This window comes from Felis catus, chromosome B3, assembly GCF_018350175.1.
Source record: "Felis catus isolate Fca126 chromosome B3, F.catus_Fca126_mat1.0, whole genome shotgun sequence".
Taxonomy (NCBI): Eukaryota; Metazoa; Chordata; class Mammalia; order Carnivora; family Felidae; genus Felis; species Felis catus.
Window position 1 is genome coordinate 3,058,206 of NC_058373.1, and position 19,168 is coordinate 3,077,373.

The following is a 19,168-nucleotide window of genomic DNA, read 5'->3' on the forward strand; positions in this document are numbered from 1 at the left end:
AGAGTCTGCACAAGAGAGAGTTCCAAATGTGGTGGCGGGAAGCTGGAGTCACCTGACCTGCCATCGCCTTAAGGTCTCCTTGACATATGTGCTGTGCAGGGACACACACACAAACCCCATTGTAACAGCACCGGAAACCTGTAATATTTAACAGCCTGCCACATTCTAGAAGGAGTTCTCACTAGGCCAAACTTGGACGAATCCAATGAAGAAAGAAGGACAATCCAGAGAGAAGAGGCAGTAGGAAATTTCCAGCCTCACCCCATCCCATCTCCACGGCTCTCCCTGCAGATGCTTGTTGTGGAACATGAGCCCACAGACCCAGAGACTAGGAAGAAAGGCCTTGTGGTTTGTAAGAACTGCTCGGGCAACGCTAAGAGTGAATCCTAGTGTTAAACGAGGGACTTTGATTCCTCACCAACTGCGGCCAAAAAGTCTTTAGGTGCAGACACGGTCGGTCAGTCCCTATAACCCTCTTAATGATCCCAAATCAAAGATGATTAGTACTTCTTGTTTTCCTACCACCACCTACTTCTAAACCTGTCTCAGGCTGTCCATTTGGGACTTCTTTCCACCCTTTCTGCCCTTGACATCGTTTTCACTCTAATGCGCAGGTTATCAACGACTGGGGGAGGGAGTGAGAGTTGAATTTCTATGTGATCCGCCCTGAATCCTCTAACCCCCATTTCACAAGACGATCCAGGACCGTGAACCCATCAGGTCCGCTCCCAGACCCACAAGAAGGCTGACCCAGGCGACAAAATCAGAAAACAATACAAACAAGCCACTCACGTGTCTAAGGATGCCACTGAATAATCAAATTTATTTCTGAATCACTTAAGGGTCATGAAAGAAACTAACTCTTATGTTATAGAAACAGTAGTAAAATACAGTACACAGGAACATCGTTTGAATGGTAACAAAAGTACAAGAAAATTAGTGACTTTAAATACAAAGGTGAAGCAATTTAATAAGAAATTTTGTTAATAAGAAAAATATACGTCCCATGTCTTTATTACATACTGTACAAAATAAAATATTGCACCTTTAAGTCATATAATAAATATATACAAAGAGTATTTTACAAATGATCTTTCTTTTAATTTAAAATCCTTCAACAATCAAGGGTGATTGATGATTAACAACCCGCGGGCTGGTGTGTGTGCCCTTCCCCATCCCCATCCATCCCGGCCACCAAACCCTCCACGTACAGTAGTGTCTATCACCAGTGTCCGTGAGGCTAAAGTCAGAACATGAGGGCTGGTACTCAGAATGTGGTCGAGAGACTCAGCGAGCTCGTCCACAGACACGTCCAAACACCAAACACGCTGCTCACGTCTTTGTGATCAGGTCCAGAGCCACCTGCTTCGGGGGATGTTGTGGCCGGCACGCTGGGGGCAGCACACGGGTGAGGGTGGCTGGGTCGCCACGTAAGCACAGACGGCCACTGACTTGGGCTTGTGTGCCATCTAAAGCAGTAATCGGCAGGATATAAGGGAAGGGGCGCCATAACCAAATCGGCTTTTGAACTTCATGCTAGCCCCAGACTACTTCCGCAGAAACACTTACTCCAGGTTTACCCTCCAGCCTGACACTGTCACCAACACCAGCACTGGCCCCAGTTCGAACGCAACCCAACACAACCCGTCCTGGTCCCGACTCTAACCTCAACCCCCAAAGCCAACTCCAGCCTTCACCCTACCATAATTTCCATTCTCAGCTAACCCGATCCTAAAACTAACACGAACCCTACACTTACTCACCAAATCCTAACTCTGACCTCTAGCCCCAACTGTAACTTCTAGCCTCACCCAAATTCACTTTGGATTTACCGACAAATCAGTCTGAAGGAAAACAATGCTTTACTATAAACAAGTCTTTCCAACCACCGTGTTTCATATTTAGATTACTTTCTTACAATCTTCCCGAAATAAGAACCCTCAGGAATACTATCGTGTGCATAAATTAGGTCTAATAAGGCTTTGATTTTCTGTTTGTGTGCAAGAGAATAGTGCTCAGAAGAAGTCTCATTCACAGCTCTTAAAAGAAAGCTTTGACTGCACTTCAAAATCAGTAGAAAAGGTGAATTCCCCCTCTCCTTTGATTTCCGAGATGCCTCATTTGGTCACAGATAGAGCTCCATGGTCGTGAAGCTGGCAGCAAGGTTTCCCCTGTGGTTTCTTCACCGGTTCTCTAAGCGTAAGGGCAAGATGCAGCTCCCCGCCCCCAGGATCCTCGGATCAGTCGGTTCACAGCCTGGGCTTCGGGACCCACCAAAATGCCACTAGCACCAATCACGCCATCTCAATGGCGACCGGCCAGGGCTTCCAGAGTGTAAACGCTTTATAAACCTGTTGAAACCCTAAAGCTTGGGAGAAGAGGAAGTCATCGGTTGCCGTGTGTCCCTCAAGACTTCGGGACGCCGTATGCTATTAGCCTGCACATCACGGGAGGAAGCATGCGACCACGCCCTGGGGACCTGGGCGATTTCCTGATGAGGAGGACACGGGGAGGTCCCACGCGCCATGGCACGCCTGCCACGGTACGCTCGTTGGTCCCGGATGCATCGCTTCAAAGAGCTGGAATTAAAGACCGGCTGCGGGGAAAACAACAGCACAAAACGCCACCAGCGGTGAGTTTGCATCGACCTGTTTGCATGCAGAATCTACAGTGTTTTTTGTGTTTTTTTTTTAAAGAAATAACATGTTTTTGAACCGGCTACGTGGGGGAAAGAGCTTCTACACTTCTGGTCTCTTCTTCACAGCAGCGCTACGACCCTTCCACAGGTTTACCCTTCCAGACACGTCCAGCAGCACCTTTGTTTGTAGACGTCGAGCGAACACAAGTTGAGATGCTTTACAAACATACAGTAGTGGGTGGTGTCCATGCAAGCTCCTGCAGGGAAGAAAAAACCAGATATCCGTGGAACGCAGAGCTCGTGGGCGACGCAGTTTAAATGCTGTGGTTTCTTTTTATGTTTTTATTTTATTTTTGAGAGAGAAAGACAGCAGGAGCAGGGGAGGGGCAGAGAGAGAGGGACTGAGCCACCCAGGCACCCCTTAATGGTTTTGTAGCGTTTATTCATTTTTGAGAGACAGAGAGAGACAGAGCACGAGCAGGGGAGGGGCAGAGAGAGAGGGAGACACAGAATCCGAAGCAGGGTCCAGGCTCCGAGCTGTCAGCACAGAGCCCGACACAGGATTCGAACCCATAGGAGATCATGACCTGAGCTGAAGTCGGATGCTTAACCAACTGAGTCACCCAGGAGCCCTGAGATGTAGTTTTAAAAAAAATCCTCTGAGGGGCGCCTGGGTGGCTCAGTCAGTTGGGCGTCCGACTTCAGCTCAGGTCATGGTCTCGCGGTTTGTGTGTGCGAGCCCCACATAGGGTTCTGTGCTGACAGCATGGAGTCTGCCTGGGACTCTCTCTCTCCCCCTCTCTCTCCACACCTGTCCCGCTTACACTCTCTAGCTCTCTCTCTCAAAAATAAATACACATTAAAAAAATCTTTTGAGAAAAATAAGATAAAGACAGAGAGGGAGGCAAACCATAAGAGACTCTTAAAGACAGAGAACAAAGCGGGGGCCGCTGGAGGGGAGGTGGGAGGGGGGATGGGCTAAACGGGGGATGGGCGTAGAGGAGGGCACCTGTTGGGACGAGAGCACTGGGTGTTACAGGTAAGAGATGAATCACTCTGTTCTACTCCTGGAGCCGAGACGACACTCTATGTTAACTAACTTGAGAATAAATTTTAAACAAAAATGTCCCATCGTTACGTCTTGCGCCGGAAACTAATGCAGCGCTGTGTGTCAGCTGGACCCAAATTTTAAAAAGCGGAGAAAGCCCCCACGAAGCTGGGGTTAGAGCCACGACTCTGCACTAGGCTCAGAGGCACAGTGGGCTCCCCGCTTAGCCGGCCGCGCGGCCTCACGCCGCCCTCCTGGCCTCCGTCTTTCCTCTCAGGGCTTGGAATGGCAGGGGTGTGGACCCCTTGGCAAACTGATACACGCTAGGAGCCTGCTCCCTGGCTACGTATATTTATGATTACATTTTGCAAAAATAATATAACAACTATAATATACAATAACATAAAAATATATGCCTACGTGAACATATAATCGTACAAACAGGTCAAATCTTTAAGAATCGCTGTCCCAGCAGATGAGAGCCGCAGGCAGGAGGGGGTGCGGTGAGGCTGACAGAGGCGGGAGGAGGGAGCCAAGGCCGCGGACATCCAGCTGGTTCGACGGCTCTTCCCGAAAGGACACCGAGCTGTACCCGCATCCAAGGGGCTAATCTCCCAGTGCCCCCAGATGCCACCTGCACCCCGGATGGCCCGTGGGCCGTGCCACCAGCCACTGGCGAGGGAGGCGCCCCCGGGTCCGGCCGGGACAAGGCTGCGGGCGGTGGCGGGCCCGACAGGGGTACGTACTATGGCAGGAAGGCCCCACACAGTGCCGCCAGGAAGCCGGTTTCTTTTTCTGCACGCAGTGTCTCTCAGCCACGGGCCAGCAGCTCCTGGTGTGGACGCAGTCGACCCTCCGGGACTGGAAACCCCTGCCGCAGGCCGCCGTGCAGGGCCTCCAGGGGCCGGGGCGCCAGCACGCGTCACACGCCCCGGACGAGCAGTTCCCCTTCAAGGTGAGTCTGAAAGAGGGGGAAAAAGGAAAAAAAAAAGGAAAAAAGACAAAAAATGGCAAATGGGAGAAGCAGGGTGTCACTTCGTGCTGAGATCAAGCCTTTTTCCGTGCCGTTATTTTCCGTGTCCTCGAGGTTCGCCGATCCGGACCCTGCTGGCCAGGAAGCCGACTTGTGTTGGGCACGGCTGGCTGACGAGCAAGGCGGTGGCCCCGTCGTGACAGCGAGAGGTGAGCACACACGTGTTTCCGCTCACTTCTAACACCAAGTCAAGATACCCCCCCCCCCCCCCCTGCAAAAGACACACTGTCCTGAGAAAGCCAGAGCGAGTCAGTCTAGGCAAGGAAGCGGGCACGGCTCACGGTCTGTATGCTTCCTCCACTTTGCTGGCAAGCTGAGTTTTGTTTATCTGAGCCCTGGAGGTACGTCCGGGCATGAGTGCGAATCTGTGCGAGCAACCTTGTCTGCTACGAAACGGCGCTCACTCTTCCATTTACAATATGGCCACACCAGGCTTCGTGCTCAGAGTTAGCAAAGACCATCTGGGGAGAGGGATCCGTCTGTGGCTCCTTACCCTTTAGGACAGAACAGAAGGTTGGTACCCTCTGGTTTTTGAGGACGTTTACCCAGGGGGCAGAGCCACCCTAGAGGGCCCACACTTGCTCCCCGAGCCAGGGCTCCTGGGAGGTATCTTTGCGCTACATGGGAATGTCTCCCACCCCACAGGTGACTGGAAGACAGCCCTAGCTTGGCTGAGCTGGTTCAAGAACTGTCTTTCCTCTGTGAGCCTGGAGGTTTCTGGAATAAGACCTATAAACCTGAAGGCTGGAGCAATGGTGGCCATGTTGTGCCACACAGGCCAGAGAAATAGGAAAAAAGAAATATTCAGAAGAGACAAAGAATGAAGCAGAAACACAGTAAGCGGCAGAGACAAAGGCGGAAAACCCCCAGGAACTTCTCATTTCTTGGTCACGGTCCTTCCTGTGGTCTGACGGCGTTCTCTCCCTTTGAATTCTTTTTTTTTTTTTTTTTAATTTTTTTTTTCAACGTTTTTTATTTATTTTTGGGACAGAGAGAGACAGAGCATGAGCGGGGGAGGGGCAGAGAGAGAGGGAGACACAGAACCAGAAACAGGCTCCAGGCTCCGAGCCATCAGCCCAGAGCCCGACGTGGGGCTCGAACCCACGGACCGCGAGATCGTGACCTGGCTGAAGTCGGACGCTTAACCGACTGCGCCACCCAGGCGCCCCTCCCTTTGAATTCTTGAGACACGTCTGTATATTCCCATAAAAGGCTCCTGGGGCACCTGGGTGGCTCAGTCGGTTAAGCGTCCGACTTCAGCCAGGTCACGATCTCGTGGTCCGTGAGTTTGAGCCCCACGTCAGGCTCTGGGCTGATGGCTCGGAGCCTGGAGCCTGTTTCTGATTCTGTGTCTCCCTCTCTCTCTGCCCCTCCCCCATTCATGCTCTGTCTCTCTCTGTCTCAAAAATAAATAAACGTTAAAAAAAAAAAAGGCTCCTTACCAGGGGCGCCTGGGTGGCTCAGTCTGTTAAGCACCCAACTTCAGCTCAGCTCATGGTCTCACAGTTTGGGAGTTCGAGCCCCGCGTCGGGCTCTGTGCTGACAGCTCGGAGCCTGGAGCCTGCTTCGGATTCTGTGTCTCTCTCTGCCCCTCCCCTGCTCACGCTCTATCTCTCTCAAAAGTAGATAAGCATTTAAAAAAATGTTTTAAAAAGGCTCCTTACCAGGGCGCATGATCCATGAGGAGAGTAGAAACACCACTGGACATGGAGGAAGATGGAGAAAATCGTGATAACCTGATCATCTCCAGAGGAGAGAATGTCACATGTAGTTGGAAGCAGTACTTTGATTAGCCAGGAGGGGGAGACTCCATCAAAATGTTTTTACTTAAACAACACCATCCCCTCAAACTCTTTAAGATTTTACATGGGAAGAGGAGGAGGCTATCCTATTAATTACAGGGCTTTTATTTTCCCCAGTGGTTATGAATCGTAGTTGTTTCAGACAACTGGGCATAGACCCAGCACTGCTCAGCCATACCACGCACAGATGAGCTTTTACTACTGAAAAAAGGTGGAACAAATACTCACCGAATACGCACAAAAACATGTGTTTTAAAAGGAGACCAAACTGTTGCGCCCAAGTGCTGGGCGGTCCTGTCTTAATGAGAAATCTCCCACCTTTTCTGCATAAATCATTCCGAGCTGACTTTTGTTGTTTCAGGGGCCTGAAACAACAACTGACGGGGCCAATCTCTGCTCTGATGGAAGGCAGGTCCCCGGGTGGGGAGTGGAAGGGGCGGGCAGGAGGAGCCACAGAGCCCATGACAGATGGGAGGACATGGGGAGCTAGGGACCAACACAGAAGCAGAAGTTCTGGAGGCTGGGCATTGATTGAGGACCCAGAGAAAGAACCCAAGGTTGGTCCAGCACAGAGATCCCACCTCCTCCCAGCCGGGGACAGGACTGGGGATGGGGACGTGGGGACATCTGAGCGAGGGGACACAGTCTGGGCATGGGTGCTACACACACCTGTGCTTCCCTGTAGAAAACAGGAGAGTAGAAATGGTGCTAAAAATCGCAAAGCAACCCTGTTTTTACGAGTCCTCCTCAATGTCTCAACTTTGGAAAGCTAACAGCGCGACAGAAAAGCACCGGGATGTAACAGCAGGGCGGCCAAGCCTGGAGGAAGCAGAGATGACAGAGAAAATGAAAGGCAACTTGACCCCTCCTCGCCTCCCCCCAGCTCCGGGAATTTTTCTTCTATTCTTTCTTCTAAATGCTTCCACCGTTTCGGTTCATCTCCACAGCTCTTTTCCTAAAACCCCACTTTGTCACACAACTGAGCCTCCGGATAGACCCCTCCATGCCTCTGATCCTCTCTAGTATGTCTTGGCATCTTATTTTCGCTGCCATTGGTTGGAGAGCGCGTGGCGAATCTAGCACGTGTCCTGGAGGAAAGACAACGTGGCTGCAGCACCAACAGCGGGGGTGTGTGAGGTCTGGGATGAGGCGGTGAGGGCAGGGAAGAGTTGACTGTGCAGCGTTCTCTAGGCCACGTCGCATACTTTGGCCACCCTTCCTACTCAGAGCAAGGGAAGCCTCTAGCGGGACTTGAATCCCACAGCGCGGTGGGGTGTCGTGGAGGTGCGATCAGACGTGGTTCTGGAAAGGATTGCTCAGGCTGCAGTGTGGGGGCTGGGCTAAGATGGGGAAGAAGTATCGATAAGGAGAAAAAAAACAAGTGTCAGGAAAATACATCCAGAAAGCTCAATCCACGCAGGTAAGTGTCTGTGTTTTAAGTGTTCCTTTGAGAATGCAAAGCAAAACATCTGGGATAATTGATATCAATCTGCGTGTGGTCTCTGTCTTCTCAGCAAAAGACAGAACTAGGTTGCCTGTTGAGAAGGAGGGCAGCTGTTCCAAACAGTTTCCATTTGAGGAAACTAGTTCTGGCCTGAGTTGTGTTGCGGGGAATAGGAACCACAGCTGATACTATGTCGCCAAGCCTTACTGAAGGCTCAAGATGGAAAGTGAGCCAGCTTTCAAGGTCATCTCATTTTTTCCAGCAAGACTCAGGGCGGAAGGAGGGAAAAGGGGCCATATATGGAGCATCTTCGATGATCCAGGCTTCTTACGTACTTTACATTAGGGCAGCTACTCAAAACCTCCCAACTGTAATTGTACACGGGCGGTAACGCTCCCTCCCGCACACGAGGAGGCCAGGTAACCCCGATCACACAACGCGAGAGTGGGAGAAGTCCAAAGTCTCTCATTCACGTGCTTTCGGCTCTCTCCCCCACTCTGGGCTGGCTGGGGCTCGCCTCTCTGGGACGGTGCGGTGGGGGGGAAGGAGTCTGGGTCTCTGCGTGACCTCATGGAACAACACCTTCTACCCCAAGCCATCCACCAGCTTAGACTTCTACTAAGAGGAAAGCAGAGTCCTTTCTGGTTTAAGCCCCTTAACGAGGCAAACGCCTTTGTCATTCTCTGCTAAACCACTGTGCCAAAATAGTTCAACAAAACAAAACTATCAGAATAGTTTCTAAGCGGAGGAATACAGTAAGTAGTTCACTGCAAACACGAGGAAGATTTAATCTGTGAACTTCAGTGTTATTAGGCTTTACCAACTTTGTGTACGGAAGGAAAAATATCTATTCTCACTGCTACTCTATTTTGTTCCCCTCTTTGGGGTATCTTTCTACCCGTTTAACCTTCAAATGACTTGTAACTGTAACAGTACGTGATAACTGATATTTCAGTATAATGCATACTGCCCAGGATGGCGGTATAGGAATCGTCACTTATGAGAAGGGAGTAGACAGGAGACATCATTCCATTCCCAGGCGGCCACAGCCACTGACCGAGGCGGGAGAGGTTTCGCGTCGCCCGAGGGCAGGGCCAGTACCTGCTTCTGTCGTCACAGCCCGAGTCAGAGCTGTTGTGGCCTTGACAAGCTGCGCGATGCTGTGGCATCCTCGCTGTGCGACCCAGGCAACGCGCAGGGCACTGTAACGAAAGCAGAGTGCAGCACGGACGACCTTGTGAGCTCAGGCATGCTGTGGTACCAAGGTCATGTACGGAGGGGCACTGCCGGGGGAAGGTCGGCTACGGGGAACCAGCTGTCCCCAGGGGAGGTCAGGGAGGGTGGGGGTGCAGCTCTGAGCACCAGGCAGCCCTCCTTCAGGGCCAAGAAGACACCCGAGGACCTTCCACCTCCACTTTCCCCCTCCCCCGCCCGGAAACTTAGACCATCTCTGGGGAGAAGGGAAAAGAACAGGGCCAATCTGTAATCGACAGGGCTTAGGTCCTGATAGGACTGTGCTTAAAAGCATAGGCAACTGTCAAGTTTGGGTTTTCCTGCCCTGTGCAAAAGCGGAGGCTTCTGTGTTAAGGTGAGTTCAGTTATAGGAAAAAAAAAGTTTTTTGACGTGCAATTCTTAAATTTTCATGTCGTAATGCATATTACTTTTTCCTTATACTTTGTTTTATCCTTGAAAAGGCCTTGCCCTCCTGCCGATTCTAGTCCTGTTCACCTTCTCAGTCATGCCCTTTGTAGCACAAAGGTGTTTAATTTTCACGTAGCCCAACTACATCGTCATCGTTATCAGTATCGTACCTAAAAATCCACTTGCTAACCCAAAGCATGAAGATTCATGTCTACATTTCTTCCAAGAGCTCTGTAGTTTCAGCTCTTGAATTTAGGTCTCCGATCGATACACTTGGAGTTAATCTCTTGCATACGGTATAAGCTAGGGGTCCAACTTCATTCTTCTGTGCGCACGGATATCCAGTTGTCTGGAACCATTTGCCAGAGAGGTTATTCTTTCTCCACTGAATGGTCTCGTCCCCCTTGTGGGAAGCCAACCGACACTGATATAGAAATTTATCTCTCGACCTTAAGCTAAAGTCTGTTCTAGCGATCTCTAGGTCTATCCCCTGTCTACCCACACTGCCTGGATGACTACAGCTCTGTGCTAAGTTTTGAAACCAAGAAGTCTGAGCCCTCCAACCTTGTTCTTTTCTCAAGATGGTTTTGGCGATTCCGGGTCCTTTCTATTTCCATCTGAATTTTAGGGATCAGCTCGTCAGTATCTGCAGAGAAGCCAGCTGGGAGATTTTACGGGGATTGTGTTGAATCCGTCGATCAATGTGGAAAGTGTTCTCAGCTTCACGTTAAGTATTCTGATCCATAAATATGGGATGCCTTTCCATTTATTTAGATCTTCTTTAATTTTCTTTAAAAAAAAAACCTTTGGTAGTTTAACACTAGCTTTTTAAGCAATTCTTCCCCTGTGATTAATTACCTTTGAACATTGAACCCGCTTAACATGGGTCTGTGTGTGTCGTACCATTACACTGCGCGACTCGGGGCTACTGTCCCGCACTGACGCTGTCCTATCTCACTTACAACTGCTTTGCGGCAGCTGAAACACCACATTCAGAAGGTCTCTCCGCACCTCTAGTGAGTGGATTTTCCCCAAAATTTCCTGTGCTCATTTGTTCTCCCGTGTGAATGTCAAAATTATCTTAAGTTCCCCAAAAGCGTTCTGCCGTAGTCTTAGCTGAAATTATATCACATGTTTCGGCTCATTTAAGGAAGCAGACACCTTTACAGTTTAGAGGGTTCCTTTATTCGGCCTACTTTTCAACAATGTTTTCAACCGTGTCTTCTATTTGTCTTCATGGGATAATTTTCTTTATTGGTTAATTTTATGTGTCAGCTTGGCTGGGCCACGGTGTGCCCGGATTATTTGGCCAAGCACGATTCTGGGTGCTTCTGGGAGGGTGTTTTTAGATGAGATGAACATTGAAATCAGTAGTCAGGGGAGAGCAGATTGTTCCCTCTAACGTGGGTGGGCGCCACCCAGTCAGTTGAAGGGCTGGAGAGAACACAAAGACTGGCCCTCCCCCCCAAGTAAGAAAGAACTCGTCCTGACTCAGACTGTCTTTGAACTGGGATATCGGCTTTTTCCTGCTTCTGGACTTGAACCGAAGCACTGGCTCTTCCTGGGTCTCTAGCCTGCTGGCCTTTGGGCTAGAATGACAATAGCAGCTGTCTGCAGCTCTTGGGACTTGCCAACCTCCATAACTGCATGAGTTAATTCCTTATAATAAATCTCTTGACACACACACACACACACACACACACACACACACACACCCTCTTGGTTTGTTTCTCTGGAGGACCCTGGCTAATGCAGATATACAGATTTTGGTACTGAAATGTGGGGTGCTACTGTAACAAATATTTAAAAGTGTGGAAGCGGCTCAGGGATTGGGTGATGGGTAGAGGCTGGAAGGGTTTTGAGGTGCTAGAAAAAACTTGGTTGCCTTGAAGGGGACGTTGTTATTAGTACAGTGAAACCTTGGACTGCGAGTAACTTGTTCTGCGGGTGTTCCGCAGACGAGCAAACATTTCTAATACATTTTAATTTGATAAACGAGCGATGGCTTGCAATACGAGTAGGACGTGACGCGGGATATCACATGATCACAACTGAGCCCAGTGGTTCTTCTCTCTCTCCTTCTCTCTCCCTCCCTCTCTCGCTCTCTCTCGCTGCAGGATTGTGGGTGATCGTCTCCCACGTTCAGATGCTCGGTCCCAGGCTGCGGTGTTTGGCAGAGATCAGCGATTTTTCAGAACATTGGAAGGTGCCCACAACTGGCACTGGTGTATTTTTTGTCACTTCAAAGCACCTCGGGACAGTCCTTTGCTTTTCCGGACAAGAGTGAGCTTAAGAATGCTTTGCTAGGGGGCGCCTGGGTGGCTCAGTCAGTTAAGAATGCTTTGCTCATTCTAGGTCATTGGATAGGCTCCTTGTTAAAGTTGCACGAAAAGAAAAAGATTCCATTGAGCCAATAGCAGTGATTCCGTCAGTGATCGTGAAAGTCGTCCTACACAATCACCCTCCTCTCGCTTGTCTCTCTCACACCAGCCACGAAGGTTTTCAAAGTTAAGTGCAGGTTAATTTGTTTATTTTTCTTTATATTTTGTATTTTCTTATCATTTTGTATTATATTACGGTACCGTAATCATTTTTATAGGAATATTTTTGGGTTGTAGAACAAAACATCCGAGTTTCCATTATTTCTTATGGGGAAATTCGCTTTGAGATACAAGTGCTTTGGATTACAAGTGTGTTTCCAGAATGAATTGTGCTCGCAGACCAAAGCTGTACCGTACAAACATTAAGGGGGATTCTGGCGAGGTTTTAGGGGGAAGTAAGGACCACGCCTCTAGGAACCAGAGGAAAGGCGAACATCACTCTAAAGTGGCAAAACCGTGGGCAAATCGTGTTCTAGTGTTTTGTGGATGCTAGACTTTGTGGGTGATGAAATCGGATATTTCACTGGGGAGATTCCTAAGCAAAGTGCAGAACGTGCAGCCTGGCTTCCTCTTACTGCTGATATTGGAACATCAGTGGACAGACATAAACTGAAGGAACCGTTAGGCAAAAAGGAACCACAACTGGAGGATTCCGGAAAGTGTCAGTCTATCCATATGTCGAAGGATGAGAAAATACGTTCTGGAGAGAACACGAAGGGTGTGGCTGGGCGATCACTTTATAAGGAGATTGGCCATGGAGTCACTCAGCCATCTCAGTGGAAGCCAGGGCTAGAGACAAGATGGCACCACCAGAGACATTGCCAGTTTGGACCAAAGGAACATAGTTGGGACCCGGTTAAGGAAAGCTTTAGAAACTACAGATTCTACAGGATGGGATAAAGCCATTCAGCTGCCAACATGTTTCATCCTTCAGGAAGAGGGAAGAATGACCTGGATTCAGAGCTCACCAAGTCTGTCGGTCCCACTGCACACAGGGTCAAGGCTGTTTGCTCCTCACTTTCACAGGGTAGGGCCCCCCTCTCAATTCCTGTGGGCCCGCCTGCCCCTGCCTAGTGCGTCACAGGCAGGACCACTCCAAAGAATCACATGGGGGAGGCTGCTGTCTAGGGCCACGGGGGCAATGCCATTGTCCTGGTGGGTCTGGAGGGTGAGCATCCAGCCAAAGAAGATTATCCTCAAGCGTTAAGATCTGATGGAATTGACCCTGATAGATTTCGGTCTTGACTGGGACCCATCACCCCTTTCTTTTTCCAGTTTCTTTCTTCCTTCCTTTTTCTTTTCTTTTTTCTTTTCTTTTCTTTTCTTTTTTCTTTTCTTTTTTCTTTTCTTTTCTCTCTTCTCTTTTCCTTCCTTCCTTCCTTCCTTCCTTCCTTCCTTCCTTCCTTCCTTCCTTCCTTCCTTCCTTCCTTCCTTCTTTTTCTTTCTTTCTTTCTTTCTTTCTTTCTTTCTTTCTTTCTTTCTTTCTTTCTTTCTTTCTTTCTTTCTTTCTTTCTCTTCCTTCCTTCCTTCCTTCCTTCCTTCCTTCCTTCCTTCCTTCCTTCCTTCCTTCTTTCTTTTCTTCCTTTCTTTCTTTCTCTCTCTCTCTCTCTCTCTCTCTCTCTCTCTCTCTCTTTCTTTCTTTCTTTCTCCGCTTGTCCCACCCCCATAGTTCAGAGGCCATAACTTGTCTGCTTTTACGGCTTCATAGCAGGAGAGGGATTCTCTCTCAGGACGACTCACTTCTCACCCACGCCTGGCTATGTGGCATTTAGTGAGACTCTGGACTTGAACTGAGGACAGAATGGGTTAAGACTTCTAGGGATATTGGGATGGGATGGGTGTACTTTGCACACGACAAGGACATGGATTGGGGGGTGGGGACCAGAAGGCGGAATGTTATGGACCAAACTGTATATGTTGAAGCTCTCAAAATGTATATGTTGAAGCTCTAACCCCCAATGTGACAGGTGCTATAGGGAGGTATTAAAGGTTTAATGGAGATGTTAAGGGTGGGGCCTTAATCTCTTGGGAATATTGTCTTTATAAGAAGAGGAAGAGGCCCCAGAAATCTCTCTCTCTCTCTCTCTCTCTGTCTCTCTCTCTCTCCAGAGAAGAGGTCACATGAGGACACAGTGAGAAGGTGACTGTCTAAGCCGGAAAGAGAGGTCTCACCGAAACCAACTCTGACGGAACTCGATCTTGGATTTCCAGCGTCCAGAATTGTGAGAAAATAAATTTCTGCTCTTGAAGGCACCCAGCGCGTGGTACTCTGTTTCAGCAGCCGTAGCAGGCTAATGAGGTCCCTACACATTTCTTTAGAATTGTTTTCCCGGATATTTTTTTATTTACACTGTTGTTCCGGGTGGTATCGGGGGAGGGTTATGAGACTTCTGTGCCCTTATTACTAATGTCCCTCTGCTCCTTTTCTCGGAGGCTGCTCGTCAGCCCGGGAGCTTGTTCCTACACGGCTGCATTCAAAGGACCCGACTGTGATTTGCCTTTGTATCAGAAGACACGGAGACACTCCAGCTCTAATCCTGGACGTCAGGCACCTACATTCGTTTTGGAGATCAGTCAGACCACCCGCCCCCCCCAAATCGAAAATAATGCATTAGAAGGAAAGCGATGATTCCGGTACCCTGAAAACACTAGATTCGTCCAGCTTTACCTGGCCCCCCGGTCCAACGACCCACTGGCCGCACGGGTGACTGGAGCACGGCCTTCCTCCCAGAGGCCTGTCTTTGGGAGCGCAGGCCCTCGGAGACGTCACCTGCGTGGCTCCGTTGGCTCTGGTGCGCACGCACGTCACTTGGCGACTGCGGAATCCTTCCCCACAAGACACAGAGCACTCCGACCAGGCACCTGTGAGCCACCTGGGAACAAAAACTACGGCAGCTTAGGAAGGACAGGGATGTCAGACACCGCAGGGAGTGTCTCGAAAAGAAAAAAACCAATGCTAACACTGCGACCGTTTGGGGGCCATACACTTCTCGGGGGGGATGGACAGCACCACAGAGAACTCCCAGCTCTATTCCCAGCGTTTCTTTTATTCAGGGGAGCAACCGGAATTAGCAGGTGGAAATGAGGAACACAGGGGTGGGGTGGGGCCGTCTCCAAGTATATAAGAGCACTTGCATGGCTCCAGAGAGTAGAGCTGGGGCAAAATGAGGTGGAAATTAAAAACAAAAAAGTGGGTTTCAATTCGTTGAAACCAAAGGGAAGAAAATATTTTCAAAGCACCGATGTGCTGTTTGCTCTGACAGATTTACATGTTATCCCTATTCTTGGAGGGAAGAAACCAACGTCCAAAGGGGTAAATAACTTGGTCGTGGTCCCAGATAACTACATGCCAACAGAGCTGGGATTGGATTCCAGGTTTATCTGACCCTAAACTTCACACTTTAATGACACAGGACACTTGGAACGGGACGTGTCTGAGATGGAGTGCTGTGTCACTAAATATGTTGAAGTTTGGCTGGTTTACCGCAGAGCACGGGTTCCTAACCTGAGCCCCGTGGCTCTCCAAGGGACCACGGGCCTGGATGGGCAAAGAATTACATCTTCACTGTCACTGAGATATAATGTGAGTCCTCCTTCAGTTATAAGAATTTCAGCTGCAAAATACAGTAGTTTTAGCAATACCTGTGTGATTTTGTTACCGATGGAAACCACAGATATTTTTACATGACATTACAATTGTAGCAGGCATCTCAAAATACCATGTATATTCATCACCGCTGCAAAACTAATGTACCGCCAGATCTTACCATTTAGTGTATTAATGGAGAAGCAAATCTATTATTGTACCATAATTTTTAAATATTTTAGTACTGTATTGCAGCATAATTGGTTTCCTTTGTGATCAAATATATTCTATTTTACAGATTTAAAACCCTTGCTCGGGGCGCGTGGGTGTCTCAGTGGGTTAAACATCCAACTTGGACTCAGGTTACCATCCCATAGTTCGTGAGTTCAAGCCCTGCATCGGGCTCTGTGCTGACAGCATGGAGCCTGGAACCCGCTTCGGATTCTGTGTCTCTTTCCTCTCTACCCTTCCCCCACTCATGCTCTGTCTCTCAAAAATAAACACATGTTCAAAAATCTTCAAACAAACAAACAAAACCCCTTGCTCTGAGAAGGGAGCCACAGGCTTCTGCAGGCAACCCAGAGGCATCCACGGCACAGAAAGACAAAGGACTCTCGACGTGAAGGGCCCCAGAGTGGGGTGACTTCTGTCTGCCTCTTGTAGGTGTGAAAGCGTATGACTGTGTACTCTAGGGATGAGCAAAAGCTTGAGAACATATAATAAATGAGGCTGCTGATAAATTTCTTTTCACGTTGTAAGAATCAAGAGGTGACACAACCCAGCCCCCGCGGCTTCCTGCGGCATCAGATGGCTGTTTCCTGAGGGAGTGGTGACTCAGCCAAGAGACCTTCCAATGACGGGCACCGCGAGACACGTCGGCCAGGGGGCCTCCAACAGCCATGGCCCTCTGAGAACGTCCTCCCGGTGTGACCTGCCCCCCACCTCCTCCAAAGCCTAGTTCAGCGGATCCGGCGTGGGCATTCGCACAAGGGCCACAGACTCTCTAACGTTTGCACCGCCTCCATTTTCTCCTCAGTAAAATGAGATTGGTAATAGTATCTGCCGCATAGTTGTGCTCAATAAATGCTACTGTTATTATTATTATTATTATTATTATTATTATTATTTTATTTTCCTGGAGACTTTGGTGCTATTTGCTCAGTTCTCTGCTAGGGACTATGTGATTCAATGAAACCATTCATTCACTTCACACATACCCGTGGAGGGTGCATAATGGGGTGGACGTTGTGCTAAGTGCTGGGATAAAGTGTCCCGCAAACAGCTGTGGATTTACTGTAGGGCAGACAGTCTAGCGGGACAACGAGACGGACTGTGGGAAGAGCGATAAAGACAGATGATAAAGAAGTAGGAGACCCAAGCAGCACGGGGCCCTGGCTGTGCTCGGAGGGGAAGGTCAGGGACGGTCTCCCTGAAAATAGACGAACGGAAACGTCTAAGTGCAAAGAGAGGGAACAGCGTTCTAGGTAGCGGGAGCAGCATGTGCAAAGACTCTGAGTCAGGAGAATGGCGCATCTGAGAGCCAACAAAATGGCGTGGAGTGGAGGTCAGATAACCAGGCCGGATGAGACCAGCAGTGACACAGAGTGGCAGCCCGAGACCCAAGCATGGAGGGGCTTCTGTTCTTGGCCGCACGCCATCAGTCAGGCAGCAAGTGTGTCTGTTAGACACTATTTTAAAAGATGTTAATGTCTGTTTACTTTTGAGAGAGAGACAGAGACAGAGGCAGACAGACTGCGAGCAGGGACGGGGCAGAGAGAGGGAGGGAGACACAGAATCCGAAGCAGGCTCCAGGCTCCCAGCTGTCAGCACAGAGCCCGACGTGGGGCTTAAACCCACAAACCACAAGATCGTGACCTGAGCTGAAGTCAGAGGCTTAACCCGCTGAGCCCCCAGGTGCTCCACGTAAAGCACTATTTTAGACACAGGTGAAAAAAATGCATAAGACAGACATGACCCCGTGCTAGGGATTTCGGTGTCTGCCCTAAGACTGACGAGAAGTGTCTGAAGGGTTTTAAACAAAGGAGCATCACGGTGAATTTGTGTTTTAAAGACGATTCTGCTTACGGTGGGAAGAGCCCTCGGGGGGTGGGGGGGGAGACAAGAATCAGGAGGCTCCCGGAGCAGTCCACGTGAGGGGCATTGATGGCGTGAGCTCCCGCACGAACCGTGGAAATGGACAAGAACAGATGCAGGTGGGAGAAAGCGGGGGGCCTGGGACACAGTCACTGAATCCAGAAGCCTAGTGGCGGGACGGGCTCGGTGGAGATCAGGAGTTGGATTTTGGCTGTTCAAAAATTACTGATTTCTGTCATCCATTACATAGAAAGGTCATTAGTGGTCTTCACCGCCAGGGTGGAATCTAGGGATGGGCACTCTGAACAGGACCTCCACGCGATCTCTGAGGCTCGGCCCACAGAACCAGCTCCACTAAGGACGAGGTAGCACTGTGAGTGCAAGGGAGCAGACCTGAGCAGCGATCAAGGGCGAAGGCTCTGAACACAGATTACCTTCTCCGTTTGAACTCTGGCCTTTGCAGCTGTGTGGCCTTGGGGCAACCTTCCCACCTACAAAACAGGAAACTAACGAGGTGCCTGCAAAATGAGTCACACGAAGCACTTAGCGGAATGCCTGGTACCGAGTACCAGCTAAACGCGTCTCCGCGACCGCGGCGGTAAATCCAAATTAGCGAGCCTTCGAACACAAGCAAAAAGCTGGTACTGGTAGGAGCAATGACACCTACCTCGAGGGGCAGTCCCGGATGTTACAGGGCTGAAACCCAGCCAGCGGCTTCTGGAGGTGATGGCAAAGGGCCTCACTCACTTCCTGCCCGTTGGCCGTCACACACCGGGGTCTCCGAACTCGGGCTCCCAAGTGCCCGCAGCTGGCGGAACAACGCGTCCAGTTACCGAGCTCCCAAAAAGGCTCTGCAGAAAGGAAATGACATGTCACGACAGCCCCGAATGAGATATGATGATGAGGCTGGAGGGGACGCGGCCGAAGACCACCAGGGGCTGCCGGTCTGGTTCTTTGAGGAGCACAGAGTAAACCCATCACACAGTGCATTTCATTTTCCCTCCACCGACTGATTGTAATAACTGGTGGGAGCGGTGGCCGGCGAGGGCCCCTTGGGCCACAGGCTGGAAGAGAGGCTCTTGGAGACCAGCTGGACCTGCCAGAAGCATCCCAGAGAGAGGGAGGAGGTGTTCTGGGCAGCGGGCTGCCTCTTCGGCATTCTCCAAGCAGAGCCAAGAGGACAGGAGGGAGGAGGTCTCCAGGGGCTGCTCTCACCAGTTCTGTGTCTCAAAAGTGGATCAGGCAGAGAAATGAAAGGCCATTTAGCGGGACCTTGGATTAAGCAGTAAGGTTAAAAATGCACTTCGTTCCATTCTTACTTTTCCATTAATTCTTAAATCTAAACCTCAGCTTACTCCTGGAACCGCATAAATAATTTGTCACGGAGACATCTGGAAAGGTAAAAATGGGAGTTTCCTTTAGCAAAGTTGAGGCTGACCACCTCCAGGAATTGTGGCTTATTAATTTCAGTCCTCGTGCCAAACAGCCTTTCCCTTCCCT

At 49.8% G+C, this 19,168-nt stretch overlaps 1 protein-coding gene across 3 annotated transcripts in view; it reads right to left on the minus strand.

Moving 5' to 3' along the window:
- Positions 1-797: 797 nt before the first annotated feature.
- The window catches only part of ADAMTSL3 (ADAMTS like 3), a 351,370-nt gene continuing 332,999 nt past the window's right edge, over positions 798-19,168 (minus strand). For all 3 annotated transcript variants that reach the window (XM_023254830.2, XM_045058725.1, XM_045058726.1), the window contains 5 exons: positions 18,336-18,519; positions 14,657-14,861; positions 9,067-9,167; positions 4,433-4,647; positions 798-2,895 (listed from right to left, as the gene is read on the minus strand). In XM_023254830.2, the coding sequence (XP_023110598.2) occupies positions 2,789-2,895; positions 4,433-4,647; positions 9,067-9,167; positions 14,657-14,861; positions 18,336-18,519 (812 nt within the window). In that variant the 3' untranslated portion in view covers positions 798-2,788. The remainder of the gene's footprint in view (positions 2,896-4,432; positions 4,648-9,066; positions 9,168-14,656; positions 14,862-18,335; positions 18,520-19,168) is intronic.